The sequence below is a fragment of the Syngnathus typhle genome, linkage group LG7 (assembly GCF_033458585.1).
Source record: "Syngnathus typhle isolate RoL2023-S1 ecotype Sweden linkage group LG7, RoL_Styp_1.0, whole genome shotgun sequence".
In the NCBI taxonomy this organism is placed as follows: domain Eukaryota; kingdom Metazoa; phylum Chordata; class Actinopteri; order Syngnathiformes; family Syngnathidae; genus Syngnathus; species Syngnathus typhle.
In genome coordinates this window covers 8,687,060-8,714,929 of record NC_083744.1, presented here as the reverse complement: position 1 = coordinate 8,714,929, position 27,870 = coordinate 8,687,060, and the positions used below count along the sequence as shown (strand labels likewise).

Genomic DNA, 27,870 nt, shown 5'->3' with positions numbered 1-27,870 from the left:
TGAGTTTTTCATTTAGGTATGAGGGCATTTTTTGTAATGTAAAAGCCGTTTCAATCAGACTAAGCCATTAACTGTGTTTACTTTAGTTATATGTATGTGACTTCGCTACCAGAGAGTAGTTTTAAGCAATGGTCAGGTTTTCCTCTTCCTGTCTGGCCTGGTGCCTGACTCCTCTACAGCTCACACACTTTATGTGTTTGTGTTGGGTGCAGACGTGGAAAGGCCTCTGGTTTTTAAGGGAAGAGACACTTCTCAAAAGGATGCTTACATGTGTGAATGTCTTTTATTGCACTCTCGTGTGCTTCTGATCATTTAGCTACCAAACGAATAATTGCATGTCTCCTTTCAACAAGTTCGAAAAGTTTTTTTCTCCTTCCCTCTTGTAAATTGCTGCTATTTGGCAGCGTCAGTTTTAAAAAGTAGGCTGTTTAATGTTGTTTAATACATTATGAAGTTCTGTACCTTTCAGTTTGTGTCTCAAATGATGTGATATTGTACGATAGACTATAATCACACCCAAGAGAAAAAATAAAATACACTTGCAATACACATATTTTATGACCTTGTCTGCCATGTCAAATAGCAGCATATTAGAAAAATTACAAGCATGCATGATGTTTGGTATGCCAATAAGAGCTTCTTTTGGTTGATCTCAGTTCCAGCACAAAACATCATGACTGCAGCTCCTACTGTAGGTACTCGTAGATTTCTTATGATGGAGTTTTCGATGTTTAGTCGAATGGTGAATTTAAAAAATGATCGGATGACTTTGATTTTAAGTCCATCTGCCATTTAGCTCAATCAATAACATTACCACGCTTGAAATTCTGTGATTTGTTCATGCCTTGGGGAGATAAACTGTCTGCAAAACAAGATGTCCCAACAATATCAGTTATCCAGCAGTTCATTTGTCTCTTTTTCTTCTTATTCTTTACTTAAGGTTTAAATAAAGGATCTTCGTGTGTTTGGAAACCACCCCTCGCATACATTCCTCTGTTCACCACAGCTTGGCAGACTTACAAAGCTCCTGAGCTCTTTTGGTAGCTTTCCAGTTGATTTCTGCCAGACAGAGTGATGAGTTAAAGAAGAAATCATCACCTTTTTCAAAAATCAGTTTCTAAATAATGGCAAACAAACATATGGTTGTGGTTAGATGGAAAACTCACCCATTTATAACAATCTAGCATGTCTGCCTGCTCCTGTCTGGATTGCTCTATCGTGGACATTCTTTTTGAAAAATGCTAGCACATTAGTTTATTGCTTGGCCGTGGTAAAGCAACCCTATCTTAAATCTACAGCATGCTCACTTCCGTCATCGTTAGCAGACTTTAAAAAAAGTATGATTCATTTCGTTTCCATTTTAGGCCAATAATATGCTTCCATCATTGTGGGAGCAGTTTAGTGAAGGCACTTTTTTGTTCCAGCATGACCCCAGCTAACAAAGCATCTGTGGATGAGTTTGGCCGACATGACATAAGCCCCGATTTGAGCCTTCTGGTAGAATGAACAAACATTTGTTGGTTTTCCCCCATTTTTAAGGTATTTTGGCCAGATGTGCTTCTTCCATCCAAATAGCTTAAAATTGCATATTTCACTTCACTGTAATCAGACACATAACAATAGGTTATTATTTTTTTCTTTTTTCCAAGCACAAAACCAAACATCCATCACTGTTGATTTTTATGGAAAACTGATGATTGTTAATGTCAAATGCCCTTTTACCTCGAATGTTAAAAAACCAGTGAGCTTATAATGGACCACAAGAGCCAACATGAAAGCTGGCTTTCTTTGATCATGAGAGAAAAAGGAGCTCCACCAGCAGCCACTTGTGCCCTGCTGTCCTTGACTTTGTCAAAAGAGCCCATTTCAATGGAGCAATTGTTACCATCAGTGAAAATAATGCAGTTGGCCTTTGTAATTTGTGCTTCAGCAGACTTTTAGCAACAAGACAAATGGGGTAACAGTGACAACGTAATATTAGGCATCAGCTGATAAGGAACAAGTTTGAAAGTTTAAAACTAAAAAGATTAATTTACAGTGTAAGCATCACTGGTTCCGCATTTCGCTGTGAAGTTGTATTCTGGACTTCGCGACTCAATTAACAAAAAAGTGTTTGCATTGTCCTACTCAGTTATCAAAGCAAGGATCCAATCATGTAGAAATATGCTATTAAGTGAGAAATAATTCAGGTGAATGAATGGGGTATTGTCTTCCCTCATGTTGTCAACTCCATTATTTTTTCAGTGACACCCATACAAACCATAAGCAGCAGGTTGAAGCCTTCCTTTGTGTATGTTCGCAATAAAGATGTGTCATGATCGCTTCTTTCTGTTTCCTTTTTTAGACAAGCCAGCCTGAATGCAGCAGCTGAGAAGTATTACGGACAAGCAGCAAGCCTGAGACCCAACGTAAGTGCAGCCTATGGCGAATCATTAGTATTACCATTACAACTGGGTTATCACATACTGTTCAATGTGCCTTCATTATCAGTGAATCTCTGCAAAATTAGGGATTTTACTCAGACTGGAGGTTTATTGGTCCATTACCAGCTTGAAAAGCAAACACTTATGCTAAATACACCTGGACTACAAAGAGAGGGGTTGAGTAGTAATATTCAGTCTATATTGGCAGGAAAACATTTCAGATTTCTAATGATAAAATGTAATGTTTTCTAAATAAAAAATGGTCTGTAAGCGTAAAGAAGACAAGGATTATAAGAATGACATGATCACTAGTGTACCCCATCTTGTTAACACTTCAGTGTGTCTTGACTCAGGCCTCGTACCCTGTCCATCTTCTGTTGTTTCATGAATTACTCAAACGTACTAGTGTTTTGTATTAAAAACCAATGTCTGCGGGACAATTCCCTCCATATAAAGTCATGCCTTTGCCTCTCGCGAGGCAAGTTTAGTCATATCTGATGCTTGCTTTGCATGGCTCTTCATCTCCCCTTTGATGTGTCCTATCTCATCATGGGATTCTTTATCTTAATAGCTACCTGCACTATTTGAGCCAATGATTGCCCAACTGAATTTCACACTCGGACTTTACATGGAACACATGTTGCTGTACAGAGCAGGCTAATGCGCTGCACATCTGGCTCTGCCTTTGCTGCTTATATGATGGTTTTGGGGGGAGGATTGGGAGGTAAGAGTGGTTGCAGAGCTGCAGGAAATGAGGGGAAAAAAATGAAGGCTTTTTGACAAGGGACATTTGCGGAATACCGCATGTGCTGCTACAGGGCAAGAGGAAAAATGCAGGAGTATGGATATAAATCAGACGTCTTACTCCTATGAATGATACAGAGCGCGGAAGACTTTTGGCTGAGCTTTGCTTAAAGGTTTTACCTTTGAATCGAGGGGGAATTTAACTTAGGGCTTGATCTGCTCTCCAAAAGACTTTTTCTGTTATCTTTGGAAGAAAAAAAATCCATATTTGGTTTATTCCCTGCTGACTGCTATTTGTTACTTAATTCGTTCATGTTTATATATGTATATGTGTATATATGTATGCATACGTTTAAACGTGTGTGTGTGTGTGTGTGTGTGTGTGTGTGTGTGTGTGTGTGCACACATGCACTCACGCACGCACACATACACACACACGTATATATATTTTATTATAATTGTTATATTAAAGCTTCTATATATCTTGGTTAAACATACCTGACACCTAGCAAAGGTTTCTTTTAGCGCTTAATTCATCTGCCAGAAAGACTTTTCCTAATAAACTCTTTTAGCAGCTTCCGGAGTTCAAAGCGTACCACCACTGAAGTGCACTGCTTTCACCAGCATTGCTGCAAACAGAGCGTCGCTAGTTTACAAAAGCAGTTAGCTTTGCCAACTTAGCGTACCTGCATGTATGTCAAAAACAGGCTTTCTCCTGATGCTCTGGTTTGTCCTAGTTTCCTCTTTCAATTGCTGACACAAAGTCTAAATAGGGTCTTCGGGTGGGGCACAGTTGCCACTCACAGCTCATCAACAATGTTATCTGGAGGCAACCATGAACCTGGTCAGTGGTATCCCAACTGTGCAAAGACAGATCCTTGATGAAAAGCTCTTCAAGTGACCTATGGATTTAAGACTGGTGAAAAAACTCTGATACTCAGAGTCCTTGAGTGGCCCAGACATGAACCCAATATGGCATGCCTGCAGAAATGTGAAAATGGCGCTCCTCCATAACTATGCACACTTGCATCCGAAATCTCCTCTGTTGTTGTCTTGTAGTATCCTGCAGCCTTGATGAACTTGGGAGCAATCCTCCACCTCAATGGGAAACTTCAAGAAGCTGAAGCTAATTACCTCCGAGCGCTGCGCCTCAAACCGGATGACACCATCACCCAGTCCAATTTGCGAAAGCTGTGGAACATCATGGAGAAACAAGGCCTCAAGACCACGAGCCCTTAAACTCCTGTGGACTGCCTCCTTGGCGAAAGGATGACATTCACGCTCAGCTTGTTGACATGAAAGAGACTCAGGGAGGATGTTTGCAAATACAGAGAGGTCCTGATGGTGCTTCGGCGCCCATGTCACTGCTCCTGCACACACCTTAACTTTTGACAAAAGTGTCCCAAGTTTGGTGTGATTGTAGCTCCTTTTTTCTAACAAGAGCACTTGAAATGAAGGTAGGAATGAGCTTCCATCCTGAAATGTTGGACAAGACCGTACGGTATTCAGAATGCCACCCAATACATCAATAACCAATAAAAGATTAGATTCAATTTGAAAGGAAATATTATAAAGAAATAAGGTAGCTGGAATATTTGAGACTTGAAAAGGGAATTAATTTATTTGCTCTCGCAGCACAACAAAGGCTCCAAGAGTTTAAGAAAGTACTATATTTGTAGCCAATTACAGTTTACACACTTGGCCTGAAAATGGAAACGAGAAAGAACTTGGACCTGTGATATTTATTATGCCTTCTGAGACTTTTTCGAAGCGGTGCAAGTGTCATGTCGGCGCTTCTACGGGAATGAAGATTTTGTAGAACAAGTAGGAAGCTATCAATGGAAAAATAAATTACCTTCCTATGGAAGTTGTAAACAATTTAAGGACTGGTATGGGAGTGCGGGTGTCACCACTTGTCATACATGTCACACGCTTTTATTTAATACGTCAATGAGTGAAGGAGATGTTCTAGCCAAATACAAAAGCTATCTATAGCCATGCTGACCTTTTCTACATTTAAGGATGCAAAGACTGAAGAGATGTTTTTATCCCCGTTTTTTGCATTGCACTAAACTAATTTGATGTGTTTTTATAAAATGAATCCTAATATATTATACCCAGTGTGTATTTTAAAAAGAAATAAAAAAGAAAAATGTAGTCCGGCAAAGAGTGAGAGATATGTTAGTTTGCCTCACTACATTTGTTTTTCTCCTCTTTCTGGTGTTAGTCTCAATGTGTCATGTCGTACATTTTGTGTCATTAACATAGTTGCTGTTGTCAGCCTAAATTAAGTGAAAACGCAATTTCTGGAGATGAAAACAACGTACAGAATCGGTGATATTTACGAGTTGTCATCATTGAGGGAGCCACTTTTTTTTTTTACTGCATCCCACCACGTGGATTAGTGCAATTCGTTTTCCGATTTCAAAACAATACTTCAGGAAATTGTGAACAACATGCTTATTGGACACACCAGTCAGAACAAGACATGCTAATAGACAACAATAAGAGAACAAGGTGTTTTTTTTATTCTTGCCATGTTGGCCACAGAGACACAATTTATTGCACCTTGAGCCAAGTAGGTACCGTGCAGTGGAAAGTGGCCATTACTTTGTAAGTTATTGTGTTGTGTTACCACAGCAACGGAACCAGCTGGCACTGTGTTTTACATGCTTAATGAAGAAAGTGTTTGTGTTTTCTTACATGGATTAAGTCTTGACATTCATTTGAAGTACGACTTTGATAAATAGTGCAGTTTTGAATGTGGTATCTGAACTTGCTCATGTCTTTTTGGTGATTAGTCACGCGTGTAATACCGGTACAGTACATTTCCATTCACATTCCTTCCCAACTTCAGACACTCCACAATGTGTGTTTCAGTGTTACGTAGTGTGTTTTTGAGCAAACTGCTAATTGCTTGAGTCAAGTGTCCCACTCTGTGGCTCAGCTCAGGAATCTCAAGCATTGAGTTGTTGCAGAAACAATTCTTCACAGAGCTAAATTATAGATTTATTTTTGAAAGCTGTTGTATATAATATTGATATTTGTAATTTTTTTTTTTTTTAATGTTTGAACAGAACTTTTCCCTGATGTTGCTTTTCTTTCCCCTAATAAATTTATGCTATCATGCATTTGAATGGATTTGTTTGCTTTGGGGTCCAATTTACACCAGGGATTTTTCTTTTTGTAATTAAGTGACATTTCACACCCGCTTTCTTGTCTGCCAAAATTATTTGGGTAGTACTGCAGGCTGTGCAACAGCTTTTACACCGCATTTAAGACTGCCTCCATTGCAAATTTGTTAAAGCCTGTCATAAAAATAATGGTAATGGATGTACTCAGCTTTGATCTCTGTGCATCAAAGAAGACATGTAAACATTTCCATGTGTGGAGGGTAGCGCATGTCCACATATGGCGTACAGTATAGTCCAGGTACGACCTCATGGCGCTGCTTGTACTTCCTGTTGTAGAATACACAGAAGCTGCTTAAACTGTCCAGTGGCAGTTGTGTTCTTTATTAGAGAAATGTGTGTTTACTTGGAGTTTGAGATTTCCCAGAATAAATGTAAAAGCAGGTGAAGAATGATTCCCGATGTATACATAATGCAGATGCTTCGCCACCCAACAGAGGACTTAAAAAAAAAAAAATCATGACGAATGAATGATGTTGAACTCATGTTTCTGTTTTCACGTTGAGAAACGGAACACCAATAGAAGGGTCACTATTACCATTACAACACTAAATGAGGATTACAGTTCTGAATATACTTTCACGAAACAATTTAATTCGGAAGCACATTCTAACTTTTTATTGTTGCGCACTTCATACACTTAAACACATCCTTATTAAAATGTATTTTTCCACTCAGGGAAAAGCAATTCCATTTTATGTCCACATAAATCATGTTTGCTTCATATTAGGTTAGCGATAGGTGCCACAGTGATTTCTATTTTCTGTAGTTTAAAAACAAGAAAATGTTCACCCTCATGTGCCTCACTACTTATTCCAACACATGTTACCAATAGAGGTTTGCTTTGAATTGAAGCAATTATGATAAATCAAGGATCATTGATAACATCCCTTCAGCAGACATTTCTCAGGTTTGACCATCTAAAGAAGTGTTGATGCACAAATGTCTTGAAAAATGACATCTGGGCACTTCTTATAAATATAGTATTTTGTCTTCAAAAGAATTATATTAAGCGTGCAAAGTCTTTACTGAAAGTATGCAGCAGTCAAAGTTCAACCAAAGGTTAGAAATCCAAAAGGAATTTTTTTCACAGCTGCCTAGTTTCATCAGGTAGATCGTATTTGATATTGTCTGATGGACTATCAGTGCAATGATCTGAACCAGTGTTCGATACATTTTCAACATTACACGACTATGTAAGTATGTATCCAATGTTATTGCTTGATAGAAGAAGCATGATGTGGAATTTTTTGCATCATGTTATTGAAGTATTTTTCTATGTCCTGAAATTTATTTTAGTGATCTAAGATGTCAGATTGTAAATATGACTTATGCTGTGAGCCTACTTGTGGATTTTCATGAGTTGAGTATAAGAAAAAGCAACTTGCACAATATCTCGTTTACCAACACTGGCTCCCACAGTGAGAATATGATCTTGCACAGGGATCTACAAAGTTGATCCAAAGAATATGATGTAGTATGATCTTGCACAGGGATCTACAAAGTTGATCCAAAGAAGGAGTCTGGCACCACCGAGATTCACAGATCTCTCGGGATGGCCACACCTGAAGATTTATAGAACGCTATTACCAGCATAACCCTTGAGGCCTTCTGAACACTTTTTTTGCAGCTGGTCCAGTGCATAACACCATGTCAGGACTGATTAGTTCCAGAGACAGCGAAGGGGATGTGAACATCCAAAAGTGTGCTGTCAAAACAACAAGCGCTTCTCCAGACAGCTGGCTTTCCATTCAGGATCTCAAATGCCATTGCATGCACATTAGGAAAAACACTAGTATGGGACCATTCCGATATGTCCAACTGGTTCGAACGCAATCCACAGAAGGTTGACGTTCCTTTGAGGAAGACTTGAAGATCCTCATTGTGATGTGAAGAAATGACTCATCTGACCTGTAAGGGGTCTTTTCGGATGATTTAACACACACTGACAGCAACAGTGCTCATGAGTAGATCCCCTCCACGATAAAACAAATTTAGCTTATATGGTTGAAATGTATGTTTCCCTTACAAATATATACTTGAAAAAATCATACAACGTGATTAGTTATTCCTACAGTATATTTTCTCCAGTACGTAATGAGCATATTTTACATGTGGATTCTTGCTATTAGCTTACATACAGTAAGCTTTTGGTTGACCTATTTTAATGTGATATATATCTAGGCCATTATCACTCAATTCACATGCACTAGGTTGTTTTCTAGCTTTCTGTGTTTATACTGTTACATTGTGCTGATTGCTGCAGGAGATATTACTAGTAGAAACCCTACAGCTTGGACACAGGGTCTTGTCATTTTCATTGGCCACGTCGACGGAATTGTTGGATAGAACAACAGAAAAAAGGACATAAAAAAGTCAACACACCATTTTATACTTCATGGGGCTTCACGTTAATATCTATTCCAGTTAGTGCAACAGCATGTTTGTGCTGTCAACCTTGAATTTTATTTGCAATACATGACTTTTGTAGTTCATATTTTGTTCTTTTTTGTAGTTCATAATATCTGCTTGTCTACAGGTTGTTATTTTTAGCCAAGTATGTCAACGTGTATTGCTTTGCTTTTCTGTTTGCCACCACATAAATCATAATAATTTAAGTACAAATGTAATCACTGCCGTCTTTACTCAGAAAACAGCTTTTTTCCCTTGTTCCCACTTGTAGTATTTTATGCCCGGAAACATAAGAACCCACTTGTTAGAAATGCTATATTTTACTGTGTTATGTATTTATTCTGTCACTTTTATGAGTTGCTCTGATGCTAGGACACAAAAGTGCAATTGCAATGAAGGACTTCATATTTTAACTGTCCAAACCTTGAATGTGTGGTTTGATCAAGAAACCGCACACCTTACATAAGACTTCACCACAGGAGCGTTCGTGTCTCGCTCTTGATTAAGCTCATTATCTTGCTATAGAGACTTCTTGCTGTGAGTAAGAGTGCCGCAAATCAAGCGTTTCTTTGTATGGACTCCCCTCAAGCTATAGTGTTTTTTCTCCTCAAAGCTGAGAGACTTGCTGATTAAGTTCCTCAGAGAGCCATTAGAGCTGGCGACCTGTCCCACTCAAACACCGGCTGCATCAATCATGCAAATCCACGAGGTGGACACCCCAGTCAGGTCTGCCAGGGCCTTATTACGCCCCGATGCGAGACACCGGTAAAACGTTAACCACTCCGGACACTTTCTTTGAAAAACTCCTCCAACAACAGAAATGGGACACCATTCTTGAGCATGGAGTGAGCCATAGGCCTCATATCAGGGAGGTTTGGTTAGTCAAGTGTGACACACACACACACACACTTTTCTTAGTTGTGCCCCCAAAGCATATCTCCCTGTGGTAGCTGTGACTGGACAGGCTGTTATTCTAGCTTTGACACTGGCACAGGACATTCTTTAGGACACACAAGAGGGTTCATGACAGGTCTAATAAAGGTTTTTGATGGAAGATCAGTAATTGTTTGTCAAATTTGCTGTGTTGCTTCAATACAACTCAAGTTAAAAAAATAGATTTTTTTTTTTTTTCCTGTATGACTCCCTCCCATGAATGCTGCTATAATAAAAACCTGAATTACTTAAGTTTAACGTATTTTAGCTCACAAAAAGAACAGGATATTCCATATAGAATAGTTTGGATGTAGTCAATCGCAAATGGATAATTTGGGGTTTTACTTTTGCGGCATCACCCAATTCTGTGATTTGGTTATTTTCTGCTTCACACCGTCAACGCACAAGTCTCTGTATTGTGGTATATTTCAGCCTTAATATTGTCCTTTGCTGTGATTCATACATAATATAATCAGATTTAATTAACCCAATGATGAAAGTTTACTTTGCTTTTTCCAAACAGAAATGAAACAAAACAACAAGCTCCAGGACAAAGAACCCCATTATGTGGTTTTCATTGTGCTCGGTAATGGCCAACAGTAGGTCTTGACCCACAAAGCAGCTCTTTTTATTTGGTGGAAACACAAAGCGTCATAAAGACAGGGCTGATAATGGTTTCAATGGCTGCTTGACAAACACATGCATAACAAATGCACTTGAATGAGACTGGAAATGATTGATTTTGCCAATTAGGCAAATCACTCACTCTCATAAAACAAACTCAATAGTGTGGACACTGGCTGCAAGACCTTTGGCCAGACAAGCATGTCCAGTGGTCTGTGAGTACTGACAAATTTTCCAGGCTATTAAATGCTCACCAGTTTCCTGGAATTCCCAGAAGATCATAAATAACTGTTGGGTCATCACCTTGAACTTAATACATCAACAGAAATGACCCTTCAAATGAACATCTGTGGGCCACATTGGACTGACTTGGTGATTAGCACAATAATGTATTGCAAGTGGGATTTGAAGCTACCTGGCCTTTACAGCAGATATGCAAAACCTGAGCTAACAGGCAAAAAAGAAACGTGTTTTTTTTTTTTTTTGCCACAGTAATTTGGAAATTATGAACTGTTTTTATGGCCACGGATGAGCCTTAAAATACAAACAATAACAAGGAAAATATTTCCTTTTCTGTACAGTGATAAACCCGTGCAAAGGGGTTTATTGAACGTTTACCGGAGTATAAATGCAACTAAATTAATGTTCGGCATGCCAATGTGGAGTATTGTTTTTGACTGGCAAACTCTGGCAACTCAGTTACTGGGAAATCAAAACTGTGGTATTTTGGGGAAAAAAAATGCAGAACGGATATCATGCACTGCCTGCAAAACAACAACAAAACATAAAAATACTAATAAAAATGTTTGTCCTGCTAAAACGTCAAACTAGCATTTACCTAGTTTATGCAGCTTTCCCCAGCCTGCCTATGTGTGACATTTCGGCCATATGCCGCTTTGTGGATTCCAAAACAGTCGCTTCAGTCTTGATATTTCCATCATTCAGCGTTATGGGTGATATTTGTTATAAAGGCAGTTGTGACACCAAGCTCAGCACAGCAGTACAAATGTTATTTGAGCAGGAGTGATGTTGTATGCTACATGACATCTTCTACTGTTCTTTGCCGGTTACGAGCCAACATACATTGCTGTTATAATCCCTAAAGTTTAAGACTTTAACCAATTTGTTTAGGTTGACAAAATATTGAATTGGTGCTGGTATATCCCACAGGATTATACCTCGTCTCCAAAGAATTTCCTAGCCGACTTTCGGTAGGTCTTGCTTGGCCTTCATACATAACTTTATGGCCCCATGTTAAATTATTTTGAGGTGGTGTTTATGCGAGGCATGTGAGCGTAGCATTTGTTTAGGAAGTCCTGGGGCATCTTAACATATTTAAAATCGGTCTTAGCTCAAGTGGAGACTGTAAATATAAAAAAAGTTTGAAGACATTTGGGGTCTGAGATAAAAATAGGACACTAACCTCTTGAGAATATCTAGGAATAAACAAGTACTGTTGTGGTCTGAAAGTTTTGTGCTTACATAATACGTACATATGTTCCAGATGGTTCTATTTCCAGCTGATGTGCTCCAAAAGAAAGCTCGCTAGACTTTGTCATCCCTCAGAGTGCTGCTTACTCAGCACCTGTCTGCCCTATGTTAACTGACATCATCAAAAAATATCACACGCTTCCATCTGCGTCCGATCACGAGCATCCTCTCTATGAATAGTTTCTTTCACAGCATGTGCACTTTTTGATAAACAATCCCAAAAGGTCCGCACGAGTGGAACGAACTGACAACATATGAAAAAAAAAAGGTCTGCTTTAATAATCAGGTTCAACAGATGTCCATGGCTTTGCACCAAGCAGGGGAAATAAATGCATCTTATCTGAGCCCAAAAAGCTCCCAGTGGGCAGGATGCTTCATTTGTTATGAGCATTAAACCAGTGGAATGGATCTTCTTTGCTAAAGCTCATTTTTATCATACCAAATATAGAGTTGAGGATGTGGGTGATGGTCTAGATTCATCAGTGTTGGATGTATCAGTATTTCAGTCTAGCCTGTGATTGGTGTGGCGTATATCAGTGAGAAAGCACTACAACAGACTGTTGGGATGAATGTCGCTCCGGCTCATAATTCTTGAGCTAATGGACAGAGTAATGTAAACATGTCAGTGCCCCTGATGCTTCAAACGTTAAACGGATAAGTTGGAGAACGCTTGCATCAAGTTTTCTCCGTTACATAAATACAACGTAATGACAAGCCTGGCTGTGGTGTGCTAATATTATTTCACAGGACATTAACCCTCCGTGTGTGGCGCATGTATGAAAATACGAGACATTTCTCTAATATGCTGAGGCTGGAGTTTTCATACTTGTTCTAGATTCATACGACATGAATAGCCCACTTTAGATTTAGATACTAACCATGGAAGCGGGGGAAAAAAAGTGAATGTAGTGGGTTTTTTTTTGGGGGGGGATGAACTAAGAATGGACAAAGTTGATGAATCATTTACTGAGCGTGAATAATATTACACATTATTTGATTTAAATGAAAAAAGTTATTATCGTATTCAGGAACTCTAGCTATCCTTTTCTATACCATTTAACTTGTTAATGGACACAGGGATCCAAAACCCATGAAGCATAGTGCAGCCCACTGTCAGTTCCCATTAAATGTACTGAATGTAAAACGATCACAGAAATTGGATAGAGGCACTAAATCTGAATTTTTTGAGCTTCTGTGTAAATCCAGGACATGATGGCACTGAGCTGCTTTGTCTCACCCCCTCCTCTTCAGCCCCGCCTGTTTGGTTGATCTAGTCCATAATGTTAGGCCATGTATTGTTTTCCTGCTCAGTTTAGTTTTTCGTTTTGAACACTACTCCACCCATTTAAAAAGATATTTAGAATATATTAATACTCATAATAAAGACCACTTTGGGTCAAAACCCCCATGTGTATTCTTTGTTACATCCTTTATGCCATTACATAAAAGTGATGAAACAATATGTCACTAAAGAGTTAAAAAGAATGATAAATTATGTTATGTGGTTTTCAATGGTGTTATGGTTTCCCACCACACCTTGTTAAAATGTTTTGAAAGGCACACTTTTATAACATTCATCACAGAATCCAAAACAAGCACACAAAGCTTTTAGTGTACTGTTTTTACTTTTCCATGCGTGCTCCCATGTGGGCATCGCTCATTTGAAACGCATTTGTGCGTCTCGCCTGTCGGTGTTTGATACTACGCAGAAGACTGTATGACAAACTCAGAGCCAATGTGAATAATTTTACTTCTCAAAATGTCTACCTCGTAAGACTATTTTGTTTATTTAAAAAATGGCCACATCTGGTGTTTCAGACAAGCATTACAATCTTGGGATCATTTGCGAATGTGTGGTCAACTAAGGGATTAGGAAATATTTTTTGCTGTTGCAGGAAAATTAGAGGAAATTAATAAAGCTGCTTCATTTTTCATTTTTTTTTCCAAATTGCCTTTCCTTTTCTCAACTGGTCAGTGAACTTTGTGTTGTGTGTATATAGAAACCAGGTGTCACCTACCATTGGCTAAAGTATTTACCGCTCATTTTACTACGGAGTCTTGTCCAGACCTTTAAAGAAATGCTCTGTTGGTCCAGCGAGAATCCTTTCATCGCTCAATATCCATTATTACATTTAGCCAAGAGCAGACAAGGAAATTATCACGCATTTTATTCTTCTTAGGAAGGCTTTGGCATGTTTTCTTGCAGTCTGTTGTTGATACTGCAAACATGTTGAGAGCCAGTATGAGGTGACAAATACTCCAAATGGTAAAACCCAGAATAAACTCGATACGAATTAAGCTATCAAACAGGCTTTATTAAACCAAAAGAGCACCTAAGGTTGAGATACAAATTTTAAATAAAAAAATAAAAAAGACTCCACTTTTGTCATCATATCACCCTCACAAATCTGCTGTCCATGTAACTTAGCAAGACCCCAAAAATGAATGAATAAAAAGTGAATGAATTTTTATACAACTCCTTTTTGTGCTTTGAATTTGAATTTGATGCAAATTAAGTCGTAACAGTTGGAATCCTACAAATTCCTTTTCTGTTTCTTGAATAACACCTGTGAAAAGTGCACTGCCTTCTTACTTGGCTTAAATAAAACCACCTTTCACACTTGTCATTCCGTTGCCAATTCAAGACCAACCCCACACTTCTAAACACACATTCAGTCAACCATTTCCCATAGTCTTCTCTTGTTTCAGAGCAAAACCTGGCAGGATTTCTCTGAAAGGGTCCTCATTATTGGAGGAGAGAGCAGTTTGGGAAGGGTTCTTCAAACCCAAGTTTAGAAACCAGCGAACCGCTTTGCTCGTAGAGATACAATCGACCTTGGAGTGTCCCTGTGGGGGGGAACACTAAAGCTGAATAATGCAGCTGAGTGTGGGAAGAAAAGTGTAATAACTTTCACCTGAATGCCTCCACTCCACCAAACACCATAGATTTGTCATTCACAGGCATCGTACCCCCCATGTATTCAGAGGAGAAGCCCCGTAGGGATCTTGCACTAATAAGGAAGCAGGCACTCATTACAAACCTCGGCTTGTGGAGTCTTTCTCTTAACTAGGACCAGCCACCATCTCTTTCAAAGAGTGAAAGGGATTCCCACTTAATGATGCAATTATGCTAATAACAGACTGCAAAGACGTTTGTCTGCCCTCTTCTTCTCTTACTGAAGAAAATGGAACTATGTACATTTCAGATCCATCATTATAGATTAGCCTGCGTACAGAGGCGGTGCAAAGCAGCTTTTTTTTTCCTGTACAGTGGTGCGGTAATGGTGACGTTATCGAAGAGAAGATTGTAGCTAGACTTTGTACACCCAAAAGATGCTGTGACATTTCTGTTGCACCCAATCTATATTAAGAATCATATTGACTTGATGCTTCACATTAACCTTTTTCCATTCAGCTTTAAGTACGATTGGCCTTGTCTGACTTGTTGGCTTAAGCCCATTTTCTTGTCATTCACAGATAGACTGCAGTAACAGCTGTCTTTGTTTCAGAGTAGACCAAATGTCTGCAACTTGACAGCTAATCCAATCAACAGTGTTTTTCTCCATATGAAGCCTATAATCACGTTAATAATTGCCATAACAGTGCCCACAATGTGAAAACAAATAGGTCGACCATATTTACGCTTGGAAATGTGAGGAACATATTTTCTCCCAAGACCAATGATTAATTAATGATTTTTCACCCTATTTAGCACACCCGTAAACTGAATTTGTGGCCAATTCTACACAAATTGGGACCATCAGAGCTCTGACAGAAGATCTGACTCATTGCGGAATAAATATGGCTTCAAATGCAGGCTTTGATCCTTGCAAATGACATAACAAGGACACAAGAAAGAAACATTATGCATGTGCAGAATAAAGGCCTCGTTTTATAGCTCACTAGATGCAAAACAAATTAGGAACAAATTTACCGGTATAGTTATAGTTTGTGAATCTGCGACTGCATAGGTTTAAACGCAAAACACATTACAGCTAGCCTGTACAAACTCAACACAATTGACATATTGCATAATTCTCTTCAAGTTTATAAGAGCATCATTTCTAAAAGACAAGCAAACAAAAAAAGGCAACCTAGTATTCACAAATTCACATTCCACAGATGGTATCACATGCTGTGGAATAAGAATACAATGATATGATGAAACCCAACGTATCCCCATGGACATGTTTACTCCAAATCAATATCCATCTGACCTCCCTTCACTATTAAAGGCATAATCCTAATATATGAACAGATCCAGAATAGAGTATCAAAAACAACAACAAATGGCCTATTGCTCATTCTGTGATTTTTAAATGCTTATAATGTTTTTGGGTTTTAATGTTTGTTTTATTGAATGAGACCAGACGTAATTGGTGTTCTGCATAAGCAAAGTCCCATTTCAATCGTGTTACAATTCATGTATTCCGGCAAAGATTGCCCGCAGTTTTGACCTGTATGGTCACTAAAAGGTTAGTTCTAGTTTCAGGGGCCCTGTGTCTCTTCAGAAAAACCTAAAAGCCTACTTCAGCAGGGGGCCATGGCAATTTTGACAATATGCTTTCTGGCAGTGTAGCACAGATTTTCAAATGTGTGAAAAGGTTGAATCTGCCCAGGGGGGGCCTGACTTGTCCCAGAAATGTCTAGAACAGCCATTTTTAGCTGGTTGCCATTTTCTGATTCAAGCCAAAAAGGGAGGTACCGTTTTTAAGTTAGCAAGATAATAAGATAACGCAATCTTTTTTTTTTGTCACAATTAGATTGTATTTCCATGTTAAGATGCAGTATTCCGTTGTTGCAGTATAACTGAAAAATGTCAATCAATTTCAGGGGAGAACGCCCATCTATCCATTATCCATACCGCTTTTCCGCACAGGCAAACTGGAGCCTATCCCAGCAGACATCAGGTAGCGGGCGGGGGACAACCTGAACTGCTTGCCAGCCAATCATTGGGCACACATTAAAATTAAAAATGCAAAAAGAAACTAACCCTTTATTCACTCAACAATAAAATTTGGTCTATTTTTTGTTGTGATAATTACAAAAAGCAAATACATTCTTCCCATCCATGCAAGTTTAGGGCTGAGAAATAGGAGTTGAGCGCACTAGTTTCCACAAGTAGGTGAGGTAGAATGGTCGTGGAAATACTACACAAGTTAATATATATATGGACGTTTTTGTGAAGAATTGTGACTGAGTAGTTCTGGGTTCATTTGCTCTGCCGAGCTCATGACAACAGGTGAATCAGCAGAAAGTAGTCCCTTATCAGTACGTGGTCATTGTAAACATCAGCCTCCTGATCTCCTGTCTTGGTCACACGCTGACATTTCAGTCAGAATATCAACGTGTCATACTGGGCCAATAATCCTTCTAATTGAATAAAGATGAAGACAAACCGCTGCGATGAAAAAGGGCAGATGGGATGTCTGCTGTTTGATTTAATGACCTTGTTGATTTATGAGTGGGGATAACACCCCGATTTAGGACTGTGTGGGTGGTGTGTCAGAGGACAGTTTGCAAAAGTGCCCTTTCTGTTGGCTAATTTCCTGCTGTGCCTCAGTATCATAAATTTCCATAAGTGAGAGTCTGAGCCATGGAAGGAAAGTGGCTTGTGGCTATTCGGAGTGCTCAACATAGTTCATATCCTCAAATAGTAGCCTCTGCTCTAATAGACGCGTGGCTCAATTAGTGGTTGAAGGGATCATCCAATTGAATAAAACATTCAAGAGAGACCTCCGATTTTCCCCAATGTAACACAAAGAAACAAATAAAAGAAGTATATCCCTGCCATCTATATAGTGACACTTGACGTAAGAAGGCACAGTAAACCAGTGCCCACCTGTTGCCCTTCATACAACTGCAGCTCATTTCTTCTTCATTTGTCATTATTTTAAAAAATAACTCCAAAAAAAATACCGTCCCTGTCATTAATTCCAGTCAAAGTGTGTAATATCTGACTGACATGGGTTTAAGTCCTTAGGACGATTACACATATGCACCTGCCTTCCTTCTTCTTCTTCTATTTCCTTCTCCCAGCAGTCTTGATTGTAGCATGAAACACACACAAAGAGAGCCTTCTCCCTCATTTGTATGCTGTCTCCGCACTGTAGGTAGATGATAAATGAGCTGATCACTATTTGGGCATTTGGGGGAGGATTTCAGGGGTAGTCATTGGGGATGCTTTGTCGCATCTAGAAATTCAACAGGGAATTCACTTTTATTGGCTGGTCAATATAAACCCCCGCTTTAGTCTGACTGCTAAAAATTCCCAACAATGCTATCATACCTCTGCTTAAGCAGATAAGTACCAGTAGAATGAAATGAGGCGTTATCGCCGTTTGCACCAGTGACAGTTTCCGTTCTTTCTCCAACATGCTGGCGTGTATCACTTTTTCTGTTCTTGTTTTAAAAGCAGTTAAGGTCAAGTTCTTCCACAGCAAAGTCATCCAAGAAGGTCTCTATGGACCTCACTTGGTAGTCCGTGGTACAATCAGGACAGATAAGTTCCCAAATTTTTGAAAGCATACACTTCTGTGAATGTCCTTGGCAAGATGACGCGTTGTAATTCGGGGTCTAGCCCAGTCATGATTGATTAATTAATTGATTGATTAAGATGTGTTGCCATGCAACTTTAAATCGGCGCTACTAAACACAGGTATCAACCGATGAATTAAAAAATGGCAAATATCGCCTCTCTACTTTAATATGCTGTAAAATAATATATGCACGTTATCTGAAGATGAAAGACCTCCGATGCAGAATGAGGTTGTCACAGCGATCTAAGCAAAGGGCAGGGACTGGCACTAAAAATCGTCGTCAGAACTGCATATCAAGCTTTACAGGGTTTGTCATGATAACTGAAGCAAAACACAGATGTTCCAAAATATAGTATATAAGGGCCAAGTCGAAGCAGCTGAGTACACATTCATGCACACACACACACACATTGTCAGGCTGCACTTGCGACTGGACTGTGAAACGTCAATGAAATTCAGCAACCGTCCAGTGGCGAAAAGGGGCGACAGTCAAAATAAACCAATAGTCAGTCGAAGTGGGGAAGGAGGTGGGTGTTTATTGCCACACCTCCCTTGGAGAATTCAATGGATTTCCTCAAGCTGCAGAGAGCACATATAATATGCATTATATCTGCATAATAAGTTAAAAGCAACTCGGTGTACCGCATCAATATTGAATGGTTGCATGGGACCAAAAACTCATCATGTGCTTGTATGGATTTTCTCCAGGGACACTGGCTTCCTCCCACATTCTAAAATAATGCATGTTAGGTTTAATGAAGATTCGTAATAGTGCAGAGCTGTGAATGTGAGCATAAATGTTTGTCTAGAAATGTATCTCGAGAAACTTTGCACATGGAATGGGGCTTAGGTCCTGGTAAGCTGAGCAAGTTTTGTGAAGGCTGAGGCCAGGAAACTCCCTTCTTCTGAAGAATGAACTTCAGCGAAGGGGTGGTCGTCTCCCTCAACCAAAACTGCATTAACACATTTTCCATGGCTATGATTTAGATGTGTTACAAGTAATCGTGTGTAATTTAAAGGGGGAGTATATGGGATATTTATTGCTCCTGGGTTGTTCAAACAGCTTTGATGTTAAATTACTTCAAGGTATTGTGGTAATTACAAATCAGACATGGTCAGAATCCAAATGAGTCACGCCTACGTAATAAATACTGTGTTACATTTCAATATCTTAAGATCCTGCAAGGTTTGTAGAAGCACGGTTAGTATGTGGTATGGATGCTCTAAACCAGATGGATACAAAAAATAAAAAAGGACCAATTAGTCCATCTGACCCATCTTCTGGGTTGTTTTGCACTTAGATTTGCGTTTGGATCAAATCGACATGAGTAGCGAGTCAATGGATGGGTTATTTTATTTTTATGCTGTGACTGTGGCAATATCAGGAATTTAGCTTTTAGGTTAAAAATGTCAATTGGATAGTTCAGACATGGTAGAAAACATACAAAAGAATGTCTTCCTGTTTAATGTGATTGTCAGTGAGTGGCTCCCTGCCGTAAATGATTTAATGCAACCTTCTGTCAGTTTAAGTAAGCTTTTACAACTGTCATCTCTTGGGAAAGTACACACGCACAACCTCAACCTTCTCATCTGGCCTCACTGACCATAAAATGCTTAAAGCTTATTCCGCCACACTAATATATCAACCCTTTTATGCATCAGACAACGCACTTTTGAACCATGGAAGGACATATTTCCAACTGACGAGCCGGTGTTGTATCTTTTGCTTGTTTGTTCAACTGTTGTAGCAACGCTGTGTGTTTACTCTGTTACTTTCAGCTGCATCGAGATAACAAGGTGTCTGGTATATTTACCACACACAACAATTTCCTGATTTGTGCCAATGTAAATATGGTATGAGAGCACGAAATGAACAGATTATGCGGCTTGGATAAGGACACAGAATGTGTACAGAGAAATAAATAAAAGTCAGTTCTAATCCAACAGTCTGCAGACAATAATTGCATTTCATGGAAAAAAAACACTCAATAAAAATGTCAAATGAGCCCAAGTTTTCCAAACCACATAATGAGAGTACACAGTTACCCATGACCCTGTAAAAGTAGAATACAAACATTTGATATATGGACAAAAGTATTGAGACGAGTCACTTCAACAGCATTCTCAATTTTCCAGGAAGAGTTTGGGGAAAGCCCATTTTTCTTCCAGCATGACCTTGCCCTGATGCACAAAGCAAAGTTCAATATGGCGTGCTTGGATGAACTTCAGAGGCCTGATCTTGATCCAATCGAGCCCTCTTTTGGGTTCAACATTGGGGATAGTTGACTTCACACATGTTCCTGGATGCCAAAATGGAATCTGTCTCTGTCTTTTTGTTGCTGGTCTAATGGCCATGTGTCCCAATATAGTTCACATGGCATATTCTGTTCAGCAATTCAGTGCTATTTGTAAGAAAAAAAAACATTCATCTGTTTTGAATGAAAACTAAAGAGATTGTAGCTTTTTTTTTCCAAAACCTGGCACTCGCAGTTAATAATTTAAAAATTGAGGCCAATTTTCGATCTTACATGCACATGAGCGGTTATAACGTTAAGATTTAATCCTACCGGAGATCAAAACAAAATCCAAAAAGGCTCATGTGGCAAGCTTGTACAAAGTCTTAGTGATTCCTGTGCTGGACTCCGTTCTCATTGGCTAAGCAGCTTTGAAACATCAGGATCAGTCACAGTAGCAGAGGACTCTCGCATGACAGGCGAGGATGAAAAACTAATTCCACTTTCCATGTGCACCATCAGTAATGACATGAATACATTGGCTTGCTCTGGTTTGGTCTTGTCTTTTTCAAGTGAAACGTTTCGCACTTTTGCACGGGTTCAACGAGCCTATGGGAGCAATTTTAGCTTTGGAAATGTTCTTCTAGAGTTTGTGATTGAAAGAAGGATGAATGTGAAATTTTTAGTGGCAAGTCTCATTCCGATCTCTCCCAGGACGCATTCGTGGTCCTTCACGTTGGGGGCTAAAGTTCCTCGCGGTCCTGCTGCTTGTAGCCATCACAGACAGCTCAGCAGCACCGACATTCTTGACTCAACAATAACAACGAGGCTGACTGCAAAATTGCTTCCCGTTAACGCACAAAACAACAAGTCATGCCATCGCAGTCAAACGGCGACACTTCAAAAGCGTCCATATTCTCCTCTTTCATTTACATCAATTGATGCGTGAGATCCAGAAAATCTGCACAGATATTATTGTAAAGGCGCTTGAATGGCCTTTGTAGTGATTACACACTGGGGGGTTGTTGAAAAATCATCTTACAGTGCCAATTTTTCAATACGCATCCTCAGGACTTACATTTGTAGAGAAATATCCTTTTGGGGTCTGGAGGAAGATGTTAAATCGTATCTTGCTGACACTAATAGGACAGAAGTAGAGTTTCTACTCTTGAAAACAAGCCTCTAGCCCAGCCACAAGAATGCGAGTGACCAGTGTGTTTTTAATTTTAGAGAAGTATCTCGATCATAGGTTGCTTCATTTAGCCGCCGGTATTGAAGTCTATGTCATGTCTTTGACCACCAATCGGAGAAGCGAGTCTTCCAGTATTTCAAGGTTTTAATTTACATATAAAACTGTCTTTGGTTTACTGGATTTTCATTCAAAAATAGTCCCTCAAGGAAAATGCATGTCTCTGTGGGATCGACTAAAATCAAACGGCCACACTAACAATTATAAAGTTGCATACCAGTACCATAGAGTCATTACATGATTGAATGTCTGGGGGATTGCTTATTTCCCAGAGATGTCATCATGGCAAAGGGTCACATCACATGGTGGACTGGTGACCAAATGTGACCCCAGTTGTTTAAATTGTGTATAATCAGCATAATTTAACGCTAACTCATTTTCAAGGTCAGTCATGAAATATATGCATAATTGTCCTCATCTGTTCAATCCTCAGTTTCAGGGTTGTCAGTCTGTCTCATGGGTGACAAAGTGGCGAGCGTGTCCCAGACAACGTTGTACCTTGGCAGCGTGGAGGCATGCTGTAAGTGCAGCTTCGTGCTCTTAAGTCTGGTGCAGCAGGGGAATAGATCTTTGAAGTAAAACGAGAGGAGAAGCACAGATATTTCTGTCTATGGCTTCTGCTCCTCTCATTTTCTCCTCATTATCAAGATGCCGATTGTCAGACCTCATACGTGATCACTCCGAATTGAGAGATGAGATGCAAAAAGCAGATGAAAAACCTAGAACAGCTGAGGTGCGTGGAATTCCCCGCCCAGAGGTCTGTTTTTGATTCTGCTCGCGAGCATTTAGAATAGGATGACACTAGAGCTCCCTTGACATTAGCATGTCTGTTATTTCTGAACTACACATTGTGACATGGCATAAACTTTGCATAGCACAAAGAAATCATCTTGGATCAATTTGCTCAGCTGACCCTTGCCCACAACTCGGGCCCAGTCGATGATGTTTTTGTTTCTTTCCATCTTTGCAGTATGTGCATTAGATTTATCACAGAGAAGGGAGAGAAAAATGATTGTGTCTTCCTGACTGCTGCTCTTCAATACAAACAACATAGTCAGCCCGTGAATTCAATTTAAAAAACAGGACATAATTCCTGAAAAAAATTGAAAAATACAATCAAGGGAAAACATTGAAAGCTCACAGGTAGCAGGACGCAGTAACGGTGGTTGGCAACATCCAGTTGAAGATCCAACTGGTGATAGCCAACCAGCATGACAAAGTGGTATATGTATAAAAAAATAAATGTGTGCGTGTGCGCGTGTATGTGTGTGTGTGTGTGTGTGTATGTATATATATATATATATATATATATATATATATATATATATATATATATATATATATATATATATATATATATATATATATATATATATATATATATATATATATATATGCGTTCCTGTGAGCGTGTTTATATGTTTATATACGCTATAAATGTAATGTGCTGACGTTGTGAAATTACATTCACATTTTGACACATGCAGAAGCAGCTTGAAATACGTGGATAGATTGCACAGTAGGAAGGAGAAGTATTCCAGATGTTCATCATGTGCATCATGAGGGAAAGGCTCTCGTGACTCTTCCCGATCCCAAAGGTTTTATGGTTTTCCACTGCCCCAGTTGCTGTTACTTTTGGATGTATAAACTTGGATATGGTGGTGGTGTCAAACAGTAGGTGGCAATAACCACATGATAAAGATAATTCATCATTTTCACTCGCTGCATATTGAACAACAAAATAGCCAAAGCAAAAAAAAACATTTCCCCTATGTAATTGTGGGCTTTTTATTTTGTTTGACAGCTCTTAATTGAACAATGTGTGTGTTGTGGTTTTGTTCTAATATATATATACACTACCGTTCAAAAGTTTGGGGTCACAAAATTGTTTGGGTGACCCCAAACTTTTGAACGGTAGTGTAAATATTATTATAATAAAACATTATGAATTAAATATTATAAATTATATCTTATATCTTATATTTGTATAAGATTATATATGATCTATGAATATAAGTATACATATATATTATAAGATTTTTTACACAGAAGATTATATATATAATCTATAAATAATTATCTAAATAAATATATACACTACCGTTCAAAAGTTTTGGGTCACCCAAACAATTTTGTGACCCCAAACTTTTGAACGGTAGTGTATATACACACATACAGTATATCTATCATTTTAGTTTTTAGTTTCTGTATATACATATATAGAAACTAAAATGATATAGAAAAAAGTAAACTAAAAGACTCATTGAAAATACAGTAAAGATTTAGGAGGAAATTTTACGGAAAAAAGTACAAATATATTTTAGTGTAGAGTCATGCTAAAACCATGTGATTTAAATTGCCTATAAAATGTTCTGAGACACAGCCCCTCTGAACAAATCTATGCTAACGAATCTATGCTGATGCATTCCTTGAAATAAAGCAATCTTAAATTGAAAACCCTCCCACAGGGTCACACTGCCATTAAACATGATGAGTGAAAAAGGACAAGACGTAATGGGCACGGTTTCACTGGGGTCATTTAGTCTGACAAGCAACACACTTCAGTAAAATTAAGACAAATGCATGTTTGGGTGCTCCCTTAACAGTACGTACTTAAATAAAGTGTTTACCACATACTGCGCTGATGGTGTTAGCTCCTTCTAACAGGCAATAAAATGGCCAGTAGCGAAACGATTTGACGCCATAGAAGTCATTTTTACATGTTCTGGGGTCAGAGGGTCTGTTCTTGTCAAGATGGAAGCTGTCAGAGTACCACCTCAGTGACAAACCATTTTACCCCTAAAGTGACAATGACATACCTCGGGACAAAATTACAAAATAGCAGTTTCTCTTTTATCACGAGGGGGATCCTATTGATTTCAAGCAGCTGGCTGTGGCAGTGTGTAATTTTGGACTTGGACTTCTTTTGGCTCCTGATTGTATACATTGCTGCAGACTGTCTCATTTTCTATAATAAAGTGTTGCTATCTCTTAAAATAGACGTGCTCTTTGTAATTGTATTCATGTGTTGAAGTTGCACTTTTTTTCTGCAAGAATAGTATTCTCGCACATCTGGTCTGAGTGAGAAGGAGGAACATGACGCAGGCTAAATAAGGGCAATGATTTGCTCACTGACAACATGAATCCACTCAAGATAGTCATTTTCAGTAAGAGCTAAATACCTGCTCGCAAAGAGGACCAAACACTGGTTTTAGTGCAGAGCTCGTTTGAGGTCAGCCCACAGAATGCGTGAGCCAACCCACGAATGTCTTTCTGTAAACTACGTTGCGTGCGAGGGAAGAATGATTCCCGTGACTGTACAAATCCTATTCCCATTGCACGGTGTGTTCACACATGATTCATTTCTGTCAGTAAGTGCAACATTTTTCAGTTTACCTTGATATCATACTGAAGAAAAGAAAAATTCAATGTGAACATTTTGGCCCTGTTGAAGTTTGCTTTTTATGCTCTCTCTTTGTCTCTCATGCTCTCATTTCAAGTGGTGTAGACAGATGGTAGCCTCACACCAAATCTCAGATCTGTTTGAGGTTTTGTCCTTGGTTAGTTTTTTTTTTTTTTAACCACAAAGAGTTAGACCTCTGGGGAGCTGTTTGGGTCTCTTTTATGTACATTTGGAGTGTGGTCCAGGGCCAGAATGGTGGAATAGTGGTAATTGTGTCTCTGAGCTTTGAGGTTTAGTGCTCCAGCCTCAGCTCTGGCTTCCCCCTGTGTTCCAAAAGTGTTTGTTAGGTTAATTGAAGATTTTAAATTATCTATGCATTTGAATATGAGTAGGAATGTTAATCGTTTGTTCACTGCGACTTACAGCTTTCGGACAAATTTAGCTGGGACGATAGGCTCCTGACTGCTCAAAGTCCTAAAGAGGACAAGCAGTACAGAAAAAGGATGACTGCAGTGTCGTCCGAATCAAGACGTTATAGACTTGGATGGCATCACCAAAAGTTTAGCTGGAAGCGTTTCCCTTATTCTGGTGTCAAAATACAGGGACCTGGAAATATAACCACATTGCTCTTTCTGCTTTCTGTATTTGTTTTCATTTCCATATCGTTGAGTTTTTTTTCCAATACGATACAACACCATCATCAATTATCGTCACTGAACATTCACATCATCACTTTGCGTGTAACAGAACTCATTCAGTGGAATATCCCTGTCCCTTTTTCCTACTTTGGAGCTCACATCCCATGACACATTGAGTACTTCCTCATTGAGTCTTAAACATCAGTGCCAGTTTCACATCTGTGAAAATGATCTTTTCATTTTTGTTTACAAATACAAAGGATATTGGATAAAGAATATTGGACCCAAGATGTCAGAGGAGCTGAGGTCAGTGGCGACATCAGTACGTGTTCTTGGTTAGTGCTTCAGTCTGTAAAGTGCTTTCTTTTTCTTCTTGAGAGCAAGAACTGACCGAGGTCATACCATACACTTTGTTGTTTGGCCTGGCAACTTTACATAGTGTACAATTGGTTATGATCCTAAAATCTGAAATTGAAACATGAGCGTATAATTCAGCGGTGATGATTACTTTTCAAGCAATAAACATGCAATAAACATGTAATTTGCCTTTCCTTTTGTACAGTTGTGAGCTTGCTCTGTTCCCACTGTATTATTTTTACTCACAAGTTGAATGAAGTCTCTTCGAAACAGTCAGACATTTATTGTAAGCTCTACTTCATGCAGCTAATTGCAGTGTCTAAAATAAACAGATGACATTGACAGTCACAGAAGAATTTTAATGATGCACAAATATTTTTCAGTATCATTTTTTTATTCAAATTAATGTTTGAAGTTTTGTTTTTAAAAGGACATGGTATTAAAAGTCAAGTTTCAAACCATGAAATAGTAATTGCACAAAGGCCTTGTGTTCCTTGAATGCATATTATATGAGCTGCCTGTGTAAGTGAAGATTCTCTTGAAGTATGGCTCTGATTTCCTCCCTGAGTCCCAAGTTATACACGTTAGGTTCATTGAACTGGGGGAATTCATGTTAATTTCTAGAACAATTCTCTAGCAAGATTAATTGATATGGTAGAAGTGACCTCAACTCCATCAAACACCTTTGAGAGGAATGAGAACAGAAATGATGAGCCGGTCCCTATGCGGGGAGCAAAATCAACCACTGAATGAATGGATAAAAATTAGAAGCGCTTCAATACTTTTGTCAGCTTCATGTAGTTTGTAATGTGGCTGAATATGGCTCTCTAGTGGTCAACTCCGTAGGCGCAACTAAAGAGCAATGCATTGAATCCACATAAAATTATCAAACAACTTTCACTGTTACTGAACAGGTGAGCTGGAATTTTTTGTTATCTTGCACAAAGTAATTCGCTAAAAATCCAGTGTTTTTTTAAACCACGTTTTGGTTATGTGCACAGCAATACACTTTCACTTTATATACACTACCGTTCAAAAGTTTGGGGTCACAAAATTGTTTGGGTGACCCCAAACTTTTGAACGGTAGTGTATATATTTATTTAGATAATTATTTATAGATTATATATATAATCTTCTGTGTAAAAAATCTTATAATATATATGTATACTTATATTCATAGATTATATATAATCTTATACAAATATAAAATATAATTCATAATATTTAATTCATAATATTTTATTATAATAATATTTACACTACCGTTCAAAAGTTTGGGGTCACCCAAACAATTCTGTGACCCCAAACTTTTGAACGGTAGTGTACATGCTTTATTTATAGTTACAAATCACTCACTGCGCACACGGAAAAGCTCCAACTTTTATATCCACAAAAATCCAAGAGCGATGCCGCCAAAAAAAGGATCTTGCAAAGGAGCAGAGAGCGGCTGAGTGTCTGGAAGGAATCAAAAATCAGCTGAAACCTCCGATGCTCTTGAAGAAATCAAGAAGCGACTGATGGGGAAAGAAGCTCGGATGGAGGGGATCCAATTCCACAAAAATGAGAATGCCAAGAAGGATCAGCTGATTAAAACCCACATCGGCAGAGTGGAAGAGCTTGATCAGCAGGATA

At 38.8% G+C, this 27,870-nt stretch overlaps 1 protein-coding gene across 2 annotated transcripts in view; it reads left to right on the top strand.

Moving 5' to 3' along the window:
• tmtc2b (transmembrane O-mannosyltransferase targeting cadherins 2b) overlaps window positions 1-6,304 on the top strand; it is a 64,150-nt gene extending 57,846 nt beyond the window's left edge. For both annotated transcript variants that reach the window (XM_061283584.1, XM_061283583.1), the window contains 2 exons: window positions 2,345-2,408; window positions 4,227-6,304. In XM_061283584.1, coding sequence (XP_061139568.1) covers window positions 2,345-2,408; window positions 4,227-4,406 — 244 coding nt within the window. In that variant the 3' untranslated portion in view covers window positions 4,407-6,304. The remainder of the gene's footprint in view (window positions 1-2,344; window positions 2,409-4,226) is intronic.
• The last annotated feature ends 21,566 nt before the right edge of the window (window positions 6,305-27,870 follow it).